At 53.4% G+C, this 15,556-nt stretch overlaps 4 protein-coding genes across 4 annotated transcripts; 2 read left to right on the top strand and 2 right to left on the bottom strand.

Moving 5' to 3' along the window:
* Positions 1-1,390: 1,390 nt before the first annotated feature.
* CTAM01_09401 (uncharacterized protein) lies at positions 1,391-3,478 on the top strand (the record flags this gene model as incomplete). The annotated part of the gene is made up of 1 exon (XM_060525420.1): positions 1,391-3,478. The coding sequence occupies one exon, from the start codon at positions 1,391-1,393 to the stop codon at positions 3,476-3,478; it is 2,088 nt and encodes a 695-aa protein (XP_060379876.1).
* A 1,021-nt stretch (positions 3,479-4,499) lies between these two features.
* CTAM01_09402 (high-affinity glucose transporter) lies at positions 4,500-6,820 on the bottom strand (the record flags this gene model as incomplete). Its single annotated transcript, XM_060525421.1, has 6 exons — positions 4,500-4,792; positions 4,850-5,311; positions 5,368-6,174; positions 6,242-6,321; positions 6,504-6,600; positions 6,787-6,820. 6 exons carry the CDS (start codon positions 6,818-6,820, stop codon positions 4,500-4,502), a joined length of 1,773 nt encoding a protein of 590 aa, XP_060379877.1.
* A 293-nt stretch (positions 6,821-7,113) lies between these two features.
* CTAM01_09403 (uncharacterized protein) lies at positions 7,114-7,566 on the top strand (the record flags this gene model as incomplete). Its single annotated transcript, XM_060525422.1, has 1 exon — positions 7,114-7,566. One exon carries the CDS (start codon positions 7,114-7,116, stop codon positions 7,564-7,566), a length of 453 nt encoding a protein of 150 aa, XP_060379878.1.
* Positions 7,567-12,160: 4,594 nt separating this feature from the next.
* CTAM01_09404 (uncharacterized protein) lies at positions 12,161-14,514 on the bottom strand (the record flags this gene model as incomplete). The annotated part of the gene is made up of 4 exons (XM_060525423.1): positions 12,161-12,442; positions 12,497-13,205; positions 13,253-14,288; positions 14,373-14,514. 4 exons carry the CDS (start codon positions 14,512-14,514, stop codon positions 12,161-12,163), a joined length of 2,169 nt encoding a protein of 722 aa, XP_060379879.1.
* Positions 14,515-15,556: the final 1,042 nt, after the last annotated feature.

The raw sequence follows: 15,556 nt of genomic DNA on the forward strand, positions 1-15,556 counted from the left end.
TCAATCGTCTAATTATCAGAGTCCGATGGGGAGAAGAGTATCGCTATGAGGTGATGTCGATGAGGCTCATGAGAAACAGAAAGGGAAACAACTCCAGACCCATGAAATAGCTTTCTCAAGCAAAACAGATCTGCACAGCTTTCTTAAGAAGCAGCTTGGCAGTCACCAGAGCTAGTGCTAGGCAGCCGAATTACAGAGCTGGGGGCCAACCGCTCACGTAGGATTCCATCCCTTGCCGGAACCGCGTGCCACTGCCACGATGCTACCAATCGCGGCATGTCGAGAATCGCGTAAATTTTTGGACTCCCGTGCCGTCAGCACCAAGAGCTCTGCCGGCTTACAATACCCCCGGGCCTCGAGGACAACTAGAGAGCTGAAAGCCACAGCATCCGCCACTGGAGCTCTCGCAGAGGTAAAGGGTTCCCGGCAGGACTGCGGAAAGACTCCGCGCATGTTAGTTGCGACTTTGCCTCGCTCAATGTTGATCCTCTCCCGAAATCAGCCTTACGAGAGATGACAATACGCTTGGCATTGGAGGCTTGGAACGACGTACTAATCCCTTTTAATGTCTGCTCATTTCCCAGCTACGCCAACTTCTCAAGAGACTGTCAGCTCGCGGGTGATTTTGTTGTTTAAACTCGTCTGCCTAGAGTGGATTAAGCATATTTACTAGCGTTCGCCACCTGGACCTCAATCGCTTTGACGTGCTCGAAGCTGCCGGGAAGGAAAATACCATCTTGGAGAGTTCTTTCATCCACATAAGGTAACTTTCTTTTTACACTATTGTTCAGCACCTTGCTGTATTTGATCGAGAGCTCTCCGTCTTGCGTTCTTTACTTGGAACCAACCTGGCATCCAACGTAGTGGCAGCAACAACGCCGTCTCGGCTCAGGTGGGAGGAGGGTACTCGACTTACTTTTGTCTACGTATGTGCACAGAGCGACATCCACACCAGATCCTTCTAACGTATAGCAATTGACGAGAGTAGCATCTATGCCTCTTAACGTCTACTACGATTTCATTCGTCTCTGAATTCTAAATTACCTTTCAAGGTTCTGTCTTCCGGGTGAAACATCAGCCACCATGATCATCACCATCGCCGGCTCAAGCCATGCATCTACAGAAAGGTTGAGAATAACAGGGCTCTCAAGTCTGACATGCATGCCCCATCAGCACTAGCCCCGCCACCAATTTACCACTCCCGAAGCCAACTTCTCCGCCTCGACCTTGTTTCTAAATTAACCCGTCATCATACCTATCAGTTCCTCTGATGTCATGTATTGAAAAGCTCCTAAGTCACCGCCAAGAGCAATAAATCACATACCCTCGTACAAAACCATCATTCCAAGCGGCAGGGAGGGGGAGAGGCCCGGGCCGCACCAACAAAACAATGGCCTTCTTCCTCCGCCACCTAACAGACCCAACCTCCATCGCACAAGAACCATCCCTGAGCAAAGTCGTCCAACACGTCCGGGAAACAGCCGTGTGTCTCGCCGTCCTCGGCCAAGTGGACCACGGCACCGGTCTGCTGACGATCCTCCACGCGCACGGCATCCCGCCGTTTGACCTCCGGGAATTCGGGCCCGAGGTGTTTTCGGAGGACTTTTCCCGGTGCCGGAGCCTCGGCAAGGGATGCGACGACAACGGCGATGGATCCGGCACGTACGAGGTCCCCGTGAACCCTCCGCGCGCAGACCCATTTACGCGCATCGTCTTTGCGTTTGCGTGGGAACATGTCGGGCGGTGGCCGCGGTGGGCTACGCCCGTCCCGAAGCCGTTTTCTTCTTCTTCTTCTTCTTCTTCTTCTTCTTCCTCGAACGATGGACAGCAGTATCATTCATCTTCAGACAACGGCTGTGATACGGCGCTCGACGCCCTGGAGCGCTACGCTCGCACTCTAGTCTGCAACCGCTTCGCCCCGCCCTGGCGCGAAGACGAAGAAACCTACGAACTCGCCCGCGAGCTGGCGCTGGGGCAGGACAACAGGGCGAACCCGCACGGCCCGATCCCGATGCGCCTGGCCGGGTTCTGGGGTCTCTGGGAGCGCATGCTGGCGCCGTGGCAGATGAACCAGGTTGTCAAGGCTACGGGGCGGGTGTTGGCGCTTGATCTCTCTGTGAGGTTGTTTCGTGATGCGGTGGATGGTGGGGAGGCGACCAATGATGGTGGTGGTAGCAGGGTGGAAGAGAATGTGTATCGACCTGAGGAAGAGGTCCACGTCGACGAGTTCCTTGCAGACGAGGCCGAAGAGGATGAAGAAAGGGTTAATGACAGCTGTGGAAGCAGCACCCATGCAAGCGAAGAAGAAGAAAGCGTCATCGAGCTATGGGGAAGAACGATAGCGACCCTCCATTCCGCACAGGACCAGATGTCTATGCTAGGCAGTATGCGCGAACTATGGCGTTACGGCTGGTTCACGGATCCCTCCAAGAACGCCCTCGTCAAGCACATAGAGATCGACCTCACCCATGTCCGCGAAGTCGCAGACGCCGGGTGCGAGATGCTCCGACAGCGACTGGAGCGCAGCCCGGTGCGACCGTATGAGGGGTACACCATTGCCGAGCTCGCGCGCGCAATCGACGAAAACACTAGATCATGTGCGCCGTATGCCCCCGACGAACTGCGCGGGCGGGATGATATGCTCGTCGAGAGGACGGTTATGGGGCCGATGGAGCTTGATAAGGACAAGATCTTCCGTCCTGAGACGTTGTTTCGCTACCCAGTCCCCTCTCACCAGGAAATCCAGGATCTGGAGAGGAGGCTGGAGCTGAGTGCCCCGTTGCCGGATCAGTACAAGGCATTTTTCCGCGTCACAGACGGGATGGGGCCGGTGTGGTGGAATACATCGCAGCACCTCCGCATCCTAGCCCCGCTATCCAAAGTCACCGCCCAAGACGACGAGCTTCCGGCCAGCATGCAGCTGGAGCTGCTGCCGTCCCGGGGACTCGCTGACGGTAGCTGCATCGCGTGGCCCCTCCTCCGGCGGGTAATCTGCATCAGCGAGAGCGGGCACGAAGGGGACCTCTGGCTCGTGGAGCCGAAATACGTATCCGAGGCCAAGGACGCCTTCTTCGAGGTCTACGACCACGCCTCGGCCCAGGATCGACGGTTGCTTCGTAGGGAGGTGGAAGAAGTCTACGGCAGCATTGACGGGTTTCGTGGGTTGGAGTGGGGTCTGTTGATGTGGACGTCGTGGTTTACGGAGATGGTTCCCTACCGGGACCTGGGCGCGTTAATGGATGAGTTGGCGAGGGGGAGTCGGCGGAAGGCGGAAGAGTGGACGCTGCAGTTTGATCCGAGCACGAGGAAGCTGGATGCGCGGTTGTATAAGACGGCGAGCGCGTTGGATACGGGCAAGGAGGTGGAGAATGTGAAGGACGGAAAGGGGAATCTGGTGCTTTCTGCGCCAGGGACGATGTCGATGGGGCCGTTGGTGTATCCGGAGAATGCAATGACCACTCCCGTGGTCGATCTCTGAAGCTAGATATTCGTGATCAGGCATTGCAGACTATTGATATCGAACTTGATGTTTCAAATGACACATCGCTTGGCTCGTCTGAAGCTGCATATGACAGTGTAGCACTTGGTTTCTTCGCAATCAAGATGTTCGACAGATATATATTGAAAGAGTCAACTGAAGACTAGTCACTGCCAGGACAAATCATGCCGGTCATTCCTTTTCTCGGCCTACAGCCAACGACCTCATAGACAGCGAGCCGGCTGGAGTTGCCAGGATGGGTAGCGCATTGATTCGACAAGCGGGTTAATCTCAGAATTCAAATTCCGAGTTTCCATAACACCATCACTCGCTGCCGTCAAGTATTTCGTCCCCCTATCCCTCGATGATTCCCAACGGAATACACATCAAACGTCAGACTTCCCCGCCTGGTACTAACCACATCCTGAACTACAGCACTGAATTCTAGAAACAGGCATTGGAATCATCTCATATACACCAAAGTCACCTAACCCCTATCTCTTCGTATAGACGTCAATCAGGTTGACTGACAAATTCAGTTTTCTTGGGACTCTTCGTGTTACGAATGGAAAAGTAAACTGAATTATATATCCTTTATCCACCTAGCCCTGGCAACAGAACGAGTCGGTCAAAAAGGGCGTTGTAATTTTCCGGGTATGTCAACGAATCTAGGAATATCTTCCAAAGGATCGTTTGCCAAGATAGCTTTTTGTACAAGTTCGCAGCGCATCTTAGGACCTCGGGACGTAGTTGTGGATTGAGCAGCGGAAGAGCGCGTTTTACCTCTTGTGTCGTCAAGTCATTTAATTACGTCATGCTTTCACATCTATCGCACCATCGTCAATGTCTTTGGACAAAATGAACAGTCGTTGTATCATCTTCATCAGTTAATCTGCCATCTTGCGCATTCGCCCCGCTTCATTCGCTTCAAATTCGCTTTTTTCCATAGCAATCTTCTCCCACAACAACTCCTGCTGGGTATTATCGTTTAGTTTCGAGTATCAGGACTCTACCACAGTGCTCAGACAGCGGTTCCCTTCTTCTCAGTTTCGGCGACGACCTCATGGTTATCCTCATCTGCAACCGCGCCGTGGCGAGAGACCTTAAGATTGCCGGCGGCGATCTCTCGCTCGATGTCGTCAAGACGAGATTTCTTCTGATGGGTCTTCCAGGCTGGAAGACCAGAGTTGAAAACATCGTCCATCTCCTCAAGTGTGAAGCCCTTGGTTTCGGGCGCGAAAAATGCGGTGTGAAGGAATGCCAGGGCATTGAATGTCGCAAAGATATAATACATCTTGTAGTTGATGTTCCATACTGTTGAATGTCTGTTAGTCCTTACTTATAAGGGGGGTGCCATGCGGTTCGACTTACACAGAGGGGGAACGGCAAAAGCAAGAATCATGTTCCAGAACCAGTTGGTCGAAGTGGACAAAGAGACGGCCTTGGCGCGAATCTTACTCGGGAAGATCTCGGCAGGGTAAGTCCATGACACAGGACCCCATGTGGTGGCAAAGGTTGCGACAAAGAGGTACGAGCAGGAGACGATAGCAGAGGAGACTGGCCTCTGGTTGAGGACGAGCCAGGTAACAGACTCATTGTCGGGGTTGCGTGTCTCATCGGTGTTGGGCTGTCCATAGTACTGTTGAAGTGCGCCAGAAATGAACAACCAGGTCATCATCATAAAAGAGCCGCCGACGAGCAAGGGACGACGGCCGAGCTTGTCGATAAAGACGATGGCAGGAAGAGTCATGACGACGTTGATGATATACTGAATAGATGCAGTAAGTAGCGGGTTGCCTATGCCGGCACCCTGCATGATGTAGACAATGTAGTCTGGATCAAATCAGCAACTTGTCGTCCACACTTGCAATTGGAAGGTCGTTGCTTACACATCATGATGTTCATTCCGCACAACTGGGACCACATCTGGATACTCATGCCGAGCAACACACGCTTGTACATGCGGGGAGCGACGAGACCTTTGAAGCTAGAAATGTTCTCTTCTCGCTCGAATCGAAGGGCCTCCTCGATTTCTTGGTACTGTGCCAGGACTTTGGGGTGGTTGACGTCGCCGCTGCCGTGAAGATGAGCGAGGACCTTAATGGCTTCATCCCAACGGTCCTTGCTAGCAAGCCAACGAGGACTGTAAGGAAAGAAGAATAATCCAACAAAGAGGACAGCGGCAGGGACAATCTGGACGCCCCAAGGAATGCGGAAAGCGGCGGTCGGCTGGTCGGGATCAGTGGAGCCTTTTCCAATGCCCTCGGCGGCGCCGTACTGAATGAAGTATTGAATCAAGATACCCCAGGTAATTGCCCACTGCTGGAGCGAAACAACGCGACCACGGATCTCCTTGGGGGCGATTTCGGACTGGTAGACGGGCACAATGGAGGATGCGATACCGACACACATGCCCGCGATGACACGGCCGACACAAAGCATGCCGACATTGACGGAAGCGCATTGAAGGATGGCACCGATGGTCCACAGAATACAGGAGAATTGGAGAGCGACCTTGCGAGAGTACTTGTCGGCAATGAAGGAAGAGACGAGAGATCCGACGAGGGAGCCGGCAGGCATGGAAGCCGTAATACCACCCTGGCGGTATGATGTAGGATTCCTAAAGTATCTCTTGTAGGCTCCAGTCCCTAGAACACCGCTCATGGAACTGATATCAAAGCCGAATAGGCCACCGCCTGAGCTTTCGTCAGTATGATCTTCAAGGTGTAAGGCCAGGCGAGAACTCAAGGCAGAATCACGTACCAATGGCGGCGAAACCGCAAATGAAGTAGATGTTTTGCGCCTGATACATGATGGCGGTGTTCGCACGAAGGCGACTATTTCTGTAGTTGTGTTCAGTTACAATGAGGTGAGTCGTCTGTCTAGGTGGGACGAGGTGAAGTTGGAATGTCGTATGTATGCGTCAGCGGAGTAGGTCTCTCGTGGCTCGTGAATTGGCTTGCAGGTGGGCGCGACCGAAACTTAAAGTAAACGGGGAGGCTCGGTGGTTGTTTGCCTGCGGTACATCTGGACGCGGTTCGGGGGCGGCCGCGGTTGCCTCGTGTGTATGGTATCCGAATCGTAGGATGGGTAACGACACTGGTCACCGTCGTACCGAGTTGCTGTGTCGAATGACATTAGGCTACCAGTTGAGTTGATCATAGGGGGACCCTGTCTGGGGAGACAGGACGGACCGAATGCAAACGTTGGCACATAGGGTTGACAAGGTTGATGTGGAGGACTGCCCATCCCATGGAACACGATGGGGTCATGGGTAGAAGCAGGCGCGGAGGAGCATTGAAGGGTACGGACGATCAGTTCCTCGAAGGGCGATAGGGCCATTGTGTGACAGGTAGGACAAGTGGGCGAGCATGGCGAAGGCACAGGTGTCTGGGCCGTTGCCAGGTCGTTGGTTGAGATGGTGAGGCCGAGGAGTGACTGACTGGGTAGGAATCGCATGCCTGCATAAAGTACTCCGTACCTTAGTTGGGGAGCTCAAGAAAAGGTGACCAAATGAGGCACATTGGAGTATGGAAAATCAGGAGCTCCCAGGGTACCATTGATCATCCAGAGTGCGTGAGCAGATGTGTGGTGTGTGGGAGACAAAATGCGGAGAAGAGGAGAGTTAACTCAGGATGGGAGGAATCGGCAGCTGTGAGTGGCTGGCGAGATTGGATGATTGGCGATGTTACCAGGCGAGCAGCGTGGGAGGCTCAGACGAGAAAGCTGGGCGAGATCCCGAATGCCACATGGGCGGTAGAGGTGTCGTTGCGTTGCACGTCTCATGCTGTGCTCGTGTCGGTGGTGACACTGGTGTGTCCAAGTTCCAAGTACCATATTGCTACAGCCAGGTATATTGCTGCAGAATTGTGCAGACCAGGAACTTGGTGTACAGTCGAGCTGTTCATCTGTCTGTCTGCTGGTCTGCCTTGCCTGGCTACTCGTCTCTATTGCCTGAGCTCTCTCTTACGCAGTCGACTATCATAACTGAGAACCTTGGTGATGTGGGCCGTGGACATGGATGGACATGTCACATCTGGGCTGTTGTCGGGTTTCCTGACACTGGTGCCATACTGTCAGTTTTTTAGTCATGAATTCATAGCAACCGAGAACTGTACAAAAATGGACCGACACATGGAAGCAGGCTAAACTTGGTCAATGATACCTTAAGTGAGGTACGCAAGGCAGGAGATATCCGTACGGTAAGGTACCTGGAGCAGGTCATCAATTTCAATACGTACCGCAGGTACCTAGTCCAGTGTCAAACGGATGGGAAGGAGAAACACATGGTTCATTCGCCCTTTCCCTTCCTTATCGCCCGTATGTCTTTTCCGTCCGGACCCCTGCCCGCTGTCTGCCCCGGGCGGGTCAAGAACGGTGGACCACCTCCCGACGTTCCTCCTCCCAATTGACGGACCAATCTAAGCGGCCCATCTCCCCCGCACCCGACTTGGATGATGATGGAAATAAAGACCAAACACGCAACTCTAATGCTGGCCAGTCATATCACGGCAAGGGCGAAACGACTGCCTTACCTACCGAAGGTAAATACCTACAGTGGACACCTGGTAAGGTATCCTTAACTTGATACCGAACATGTAGGAAAAGGCTGGACAAAAGTTGGGCGCTATCCCTGGTAGGTAAGGCAGGCGGATTTGCAGCATGCCAAGGCGATTTGATCCAGATGTCGTCACTCAGCGCCAGGGTGGTTGATGTCTTGGTGCCTTTTCGGCTGCTGCTCCGACGAAGGCAGGCTTGGGGCAAACTTGGCGATACAGAGTCGCCTCGGCCATCTGACGAAAGTTGCCTACCTTACCCGCACGTGTGCATCTGGCAAGTACCTAGATGCCGGACGGTGAACAAAGAGTCCGAATTCGTGCCACAAAATCTGACGTCTAGGTGTTGTCAACTATCCGTACGCTGCTGGACCTTTCCCAAGGGACACATGAAAAAGAGCCGGGAAGGGAAGTACCCTGCTAAGTGAACCTAAGTATGGAGAACAGACGGAGAACCGGCGGAAAATTCGTAAAAGCCCGCATGGGAAGCTTTCTATTGTTCCAGCTGCAGAGGAGATGAGGTATCCATACCCAAGGTACCTAAGCTCATGTGGTTTCTACCACTCCACGTTACAAATAACAAACTCACCGAAAGTTCAGAGTCTTGGCTGTCGGAAAAGTTTTTGCAGTTTTTGATCATCACGGGACAATGCGACACGAAAGCGAAGTCGAGGCAGGCACAGCAGTAGAGCTCTCTCCAATTACCCGACAGCTCTTTCCCCCGTCGACCCCAATTCCTTCCCTCGCCCCACACCCCCAACATGGGAAGGATCCATCCTGGCTCCTTCTTCCCCGGCCTCACCTCACACCTCCCTCGAGGCAGCTACGGGTAGCACCACAACCTCCTCACCCCATTGATCCTTCCTCCCAAAGGTTGAGAAACCTGTAATGCAATTGGTTGAGAGAAGGCACGAACGGCCAATTCTTTCTTTCCAACAATATGAACTTATGCCGGTAGGGTGACTTCGACACCACCTTATTTGTCCCCTTCGTCAAGCTACCCGCATCATCTGACCTACAGACTCCAGTGCGCCAATCCGACTCCCGTCTCAGACCGGGCCAGATTTCCGTCCAACAGCCCGTTACCAGCACCTCCAACCAGATGACTTTGCCAGCATCTCCAGTGAGCAATGCCGTCTAGTTGCTTCCGCCATTTCTGGTCTTGTGCCTCGACTACTGCACAGGTTACCTCGTCGGAACGCCACGCCTCTGTCTCGCCACGATCATTTCGAATCCTTTCTCTTTCGGCCCTCTGTCCCCAGCAACTATCTCGCGGTTTCCTCGTCCGACCATTCGCAATCATCATAGTTTCAACAAGCACTCTAGCCTCTAGAGTCCCGCCGATGATACAGCGACGTGCCCTTCCAGCACATATGCGGACCTCGCCATATGACGGCCTCCTGACCACTCCTTTGCCGACCTGACAAGGCTTCGGTGTGCTCAAGCAACTTTGGCTCCTCTCATTTTCGACTTCAAGCTTATTAGCAAGCCGTCTGCTTGCGGGGGAATGGCTCCCGAGCTGCGGGCTTTCAAGCTTGGTCCCGTCCTTGTTTTGCGGGCCAGTTCTCGGACCACTTCTCCGACACGAGCAACCCAATGTGCCAACCGGTCAACGTTCTCCGCCAAGACGACCAGTAATTACAGTACATACGCCAAAGTCGATTCCTCCCTCTTCCAGAACCCGTGTCTATTCATCGCCGGCCCTGATGATGGTGCAGAGACTGACCAAGGCACACGCAATCTTGAAGCCTCGTCCCATGCCACGGTAAATTTGAGCGTCTGTCAGTTAAAATATGACAAGACTAAATCATCCAACCTCGCTTTCTCGCAGTCTTACCAGAGGTCCATCTACCAAGGTTGTCTCTTTGGCGACATTACCTAAGGCATCTCCACCAATTTGACATCTTGGCCACTGCTTAGCGCCTACTTGACCCGGCCACCACTCCGCGAGGCCCTGAAAAGACACTGGGGCCCTTGCCCGCTGCTGCGATGCGTGTGCCTTGAATGGATCGCTTCTCATCAGTCGCACGTTCATCACCCCTCGGCCTTGCACCTAATATTTCAGAAATTTCACATTTACCTGCCCTTGTATCTTGGCACGTTCAAAGCTACGGAAGGGTTTTTCTTCTTGTTCCGGCGGCAACACGTCCTCGACATTAGGTACCAAGAGGTTACGGCATTTCATAATCCCTTTCCATTTGGGGGCTCCGAATTGATGATTCGCCTAGCGCATCTAGGTATTACACCGCAGACTCCCCGAAGAAGGGCCCCGTCTACCACCGTCCTACCGGTCATTCGCTGCTCCTTCTACGGAGATCGGCACGCCCAACTGCTGCATCTAACTCTGTACGCCCTCCAGACAAGATACCGGACGAGCAAATCCTCCAATGGTCCCCCGCAACTCCTCGACAGCAAGACGAGACTGCAACGTTACCCCGATGCGGAGTTTCATATCGACCGAACTGACTGATCCCCTTTTGCTGCTTTGGTCGGCAATTTGTGGCCGACGTGCTGGACATCAGCCCGTATCCTGTGATTGTATTCGAATCCCGGACGAACTACATACGGACCGAAAAGCTTCGATCAAACGTAGATGGTGCACACCTTGCTTGGCTCTGCCAGAAGGTCGGAAATCCCAAGCATCGGGTAGCTTGACCCTGGCCCCAGAGTCGCATGGGCTTTCCAGCCATCCGTTCTTTCACCTGGGAACGCACCCTCGGTTCCCAACCCGGGCTGCAGAAGCAGCAGCACCTTGTCCAAGCCCACTGCCTATGGGCTCAGAAGCTGCATCGCTAACAAGATTTCGATGGAACAAGAGACCCTACAGCGTCATCTAACAAGGCTCCTTCGCTACAAGTGATATACCTTTCCTTTGCATGCTTATTTGACCCCTTGGCGTTCGTTACTGTGGTGGTCCTCTTCCATATTCTTACAAGTTCTTCCACTACCCGCGAAAACTTGCCCTCCGGAAACAGCAAGGTCATAATGTTGAACTAGACAGCATGCGGTGATATCAATGAAGTGACCCCAATACTGGTGAGACGCCAAACGCAAACAAGGGCGTGTTCAAGTATGGGTGCTTCAATGAGTAAATGCCTGTAAACTATAGAAGGCATGGACTTCAATTACAAGGCTGCAAGGGCATTGACTCTCTGGCTATGTGAGATGCTTCGACGGTTGAGGAAGTCTCTCCAGGACCTACCCCGTCCATTGGGCTAAAACCTTGGGCGTGCCAGTGGCATCAGAGATTGCGCGAGACATTTGGCTCTGATATCACTTCTTCCTCTCCACACCCATGCGCAAAGGCACAGAAAATGCAGTGAGAAAAGAGGCCAACAAACTCCAAAGAGCGTCGGCCAGAGTTGCTTGTTGTTTGTCTGCTTGCGAGTCCTCGTGCCAGATTCTCGTAAGAAGATCTGCCTCATCGCTCACACCCCCACCTGTGCAAGCCCCCGCGAGGAAGCTTGCCAGGAGGTCCTACCATCTGTGAAATCGTCAGCAAGTCGCCGGGCCACGCAGGCCCAGCGTAGTAGTGCCAAGTGAGCAGAGGCTTCCCGCTTCCCGCTTCCCAGGAGGAACGGTAGCGCTGCCAAGTAGAAGTAGTAGAAAAAGTCCTTGTTCATTGTTGAGCCCACTAGGGCTGGGCCCAAATGCTTCGTTGGGTAGCTGGCCAGCAGGGAAAGGGGTAAGAACACGCCACCAGGACGTGTTTGCGCAGAAAAGGACCGGTCCTGTGACAGTCGATCCTCGTCGACACCCCCTCGTCGCAGCCAACCAGCTGCCGTTATCATACAACTTTGCTTCGAAGAGAGACGAAACAATAGAGAAAATAAAGAAGATGGAGAGAGGGGAACACTTCAAGAGAGAAAAAAGTAGACTTGACCCAAGAAGTCAAGCCAACCAGGATATGGGGGTGGGTATCGTGAGAAAGAAACAGCCGCCTCTCCTTGACTCCGTCTCCAAACTGGGGTGCTTGGGCCCCGCCCGTCTAAACAATGCAGCGCAAAAGATTCCTGTAGCCTGATGATTCGCTTCCCTTCCGACATATCATGAAACCCCCATCCTTCCTGTATCAACAGTTGGAACGATGCTTTTCGAATTGCGACTCGCAACAAGAGCTGGGATCTCATCTTGAGTCGTACAGCTGGCGCAGGTGCGCGCGTTGGTGACGGAATGAAGAGTAGTTACCAGCGTAGATAGTCTCGAGTATGCTGGCAGGTCCATCGGCGCGTGGACCGGCTTGGGCAAGCTGCACCATTCTCTTCTTCAGCATCTGATGTGCAATGCTGAACTCTTCTAGAATTCGCCCAGCGTTGCTTGAGCCACCAGAGATATCATTTGCCGGGTTATTGGGATCAATGACGGAAATGCGATCAAAGTTCTTGTAGACGACGTCTTGAACTCGGTGCTGCGGTGAGAGCATTAGTGAACGTACTCAACAAGGTCACCAATATGAACTTACCTTGTGAACATAACCTGGAGGATTCAGCCGGATTGCCGTGTTGACATAGTCAAACCTATTTCCGTAGAGATCGAAGAACTCCATGAGCATCTGTCCAAGGTGGTGATCAGGGGTAAGGTTGCGACTTTGCACAGAGGGCATGAGCTGCAGCATGCTGACGACCATGCAGGTTACAGTGAAGCTACCGATACCGCCGTTGACAGGCTCGTTCAAACCGCGCATCGCCAAAAAGTGCTTGACCATTGTGACGATAATTGGCATGGCTGGATACTGCTTCTTCCATTCAATAAATGTCTTGACGGCCTGGGGACCGTCAAGGCGATCGAAGGAGATGTCCACCCGAAGGCCAGTCTCGGTGTCAATGTACTTGACGAGCGGGACTTTGGCGCCTGCGATGAACTCCATGCTGTTGTAATGGGTCAGACGCTTGGACGAAAGGAACTTGCCAAAGCTCCGCAGAGCCTTGATTCCGAAAAAGTTGGAATGTGCACCATTGAGCCAACTTCTTTCACAGATGACCAAGTCCATATCAGCTGTGGGTAAGTAGAGGCCAGACATGTATGAGCCAAAAGGGCGAACATCGCATTCCTTATAGAAGCGATTAGTTTTGAGCGCTGAGCGAATTCGTTCCACAAGCCGTGTGCGCATTTCGTGCTCAAAGTCGCGAGGGCGTACGACCTCGTAGAAGTCGACAATCTCCTTGTGGAGCCTATCCCGGTTAGAAACTACGTCCGATTAAACGCTGCCACAACTCACCAAACACTGATGTCCGAGGTCTTGGAATGGTCGGCGTCGATCCAGGGCGTGGGATCCTCGCCTTTGGTCACCTTCCACTCAGACAAGATGGCACCACCCACAGGCATTTTATTGACTTTCTTGAGCGGAGCGTAGGTAGGAGGCTTGATGTGATCGTCGACAGTGCGCTTCCGGGAGCCGAGAGCGTCGTTGGATGCAACGGGCCTAGGCGGCAGAGTTGAAGGCTTGCCAGGCGTGGATGGCGCTGTCGACGCTGCTGATCCGTTAATAGCAGGTGGACGGTCGGAACGAGGACCGCTGGGTGCGATTCTCGAGGCGATAGATGAGGACTGCAGAGGAGGCGCGGGGCCAGGAGGAGGGGGAGGGGGAGGCGAGGGTGGCTCAGAAGGAGGAAGAATGATCTCTTCCTCGTCATTGGGCTCGTCAAAGTCGAAGGAAATGAACTCCTCGGCTTCTGTGCTGGCCTTGAGCTTGTCTGCGGCTGTCTCGTCGACTCGTGCCTTCCGAATCATCTTGACCATGTCCTTCTTCTTGCGTTCCGCTGCATCAGGCGGGGGCAGGGCGGTGTACGGGTCTGGGTTCGACCACTTCGGGACGCTGTTGCCCGATTCGTCGTTGCCAGCGCGGCGGGCGCGCTTGCTAGAAGGCTCACCAGATTCCTCGTCGTCATCGTCGGAGTTGTCCGAGATCTCCATATCGGCCTCTTCATCGTCTGAAAGGTCATTGATGTCGCGGTATACTACACCGGCGCCCTCCTCGTTGACTAGGTTCTCGTCGACTCCATCGCGGCGGGTGCGCAAGAGCTCGCGCTCGGCCGGGATGATCTTCTGGTACCCGCCCCTACCGCGACCACGAAACAAGCCTCCCCGAGCGCGTGGGGCCCTTCTTCTATCGTTGCCCTGATATGCGCCGGGGCGGTACGAGTCTCCTCTGGAGGTGCTGCCAACGCCAGAGGGCTTATCCATCCGGAAGGTGAAGTCGCCCTGAGGCGGTCGGTTATCGGGTCTGTAGCCATCGTAGCCTCCTGATCTTCGGCCTATATCATTGCATCATTTGTTAGCACCAAAATGGTCGAAATGCCGCGGTGGAAATTGCGATCTTGAGAGGTGGCTGTACTCACGGTCTTCGGGCCACGGGTTGCGCCAATTGTCGCCTGCTCCAGGTGGCGGCGGCTGATGATGTGAAGAACGGGAATCGTAACGACCGCGATTGCGGTCGTCCCTAGCATTGCCCTGAGGCGGGTATGGTCTGTATGAGCTCATCGTGGGCGCGCGCGTTGTGCAGTGGATCCTGGTGTTGACGCGTTGAGAAGCTTAAGCGATTGAGAAAATTCGGGCGGTCGACGTCAAGGTCACGAATTCCTGCCCTGTGACTATCGATAACGCTAGCGTGCACGTGACGGTGGTCGGAGGAAGGGGGGGTGGTGGGGAGGATGGTGACGTCTTATCTTCTTATCGCCGATTGCATCCAAATTTCTGTTTTCGTCTTTGTCAGGTCCTGCAGGCTGGAATTCAGGCCAAGAGCAAATTCACTCGGATAGTAATAAGATAGCTGAAAGCCATAGACTTTCTTAAGTTCTGGTTCAAAGGTTCACCCCCAACAATACCAGGCAGACCTGGATGAAAAGGCCCTACCAGGCGATCTTTGGTGTTCAAAGCAAGGATGTCCGCACAGTCAAGGTTAGCGTGAACTGTCAGTCATCGTCTTTAACAGGTGAGCTGCTCAACCTCAATGTAAGCCTCCTCCCCAATGCATGAGACTGGCTTCGTTGATTATCACAGTATGTGGAAGATGTCTGTTACCTTGGTCAAAATCCATATGAGTAATTTATTTCAAGTTGTACCATGTCTCTAAGCAATGCGTCCTACACAGCCCGAACGACTTGAAGAAGGGCAGAAGCCTCACGCCAGCCAATTTGATCTTGCTTCACCTACCTCAGGCAGTCGACAACTCGGGAGGATCAAAGAAACACTCAATCATGCTTGCCGCACCCATAGTATCCCAAGAGAACATTGCTCCGCGGTAGGTGGCGTCACTCAGCACCCTTATGTGGAATACCCAACTACGCTGGTAGATACCCGAGGATCCTGAGAATAGGAAGCAGGGCCTAGACTCCGCGAGATCGTTCGTCTTGTGATTTTTAGTACTATAAGTAGCCTTTCTGCCCATGATATCTCACTGGACCATGGCAAGCGTCATGTTAGTGTCCCAACTGTTGAAGAACATCAGCTCCCGACCCCCGGAAAGCTTGAGTCCTTGTCAACAAAATCAGGTTAAGTGTGACCTCTGATTATAGATCTCTCC

This window comes from Colletotrichum tamarilloi (genome assembly GCF_030869305.1).
Source record: "Colletotrichum tamarilloi strain Tom-12 chromosome Unknown Scaffold_37.1, whole genome shotgun sequence".
Lineage (NCBI taxonomy): Eukaryota > Fungi > Ascomycota > Sordariomycetes > Glomerellales > Glomerellaceae > Colletotrichum > Colletotrichum tamarilloi.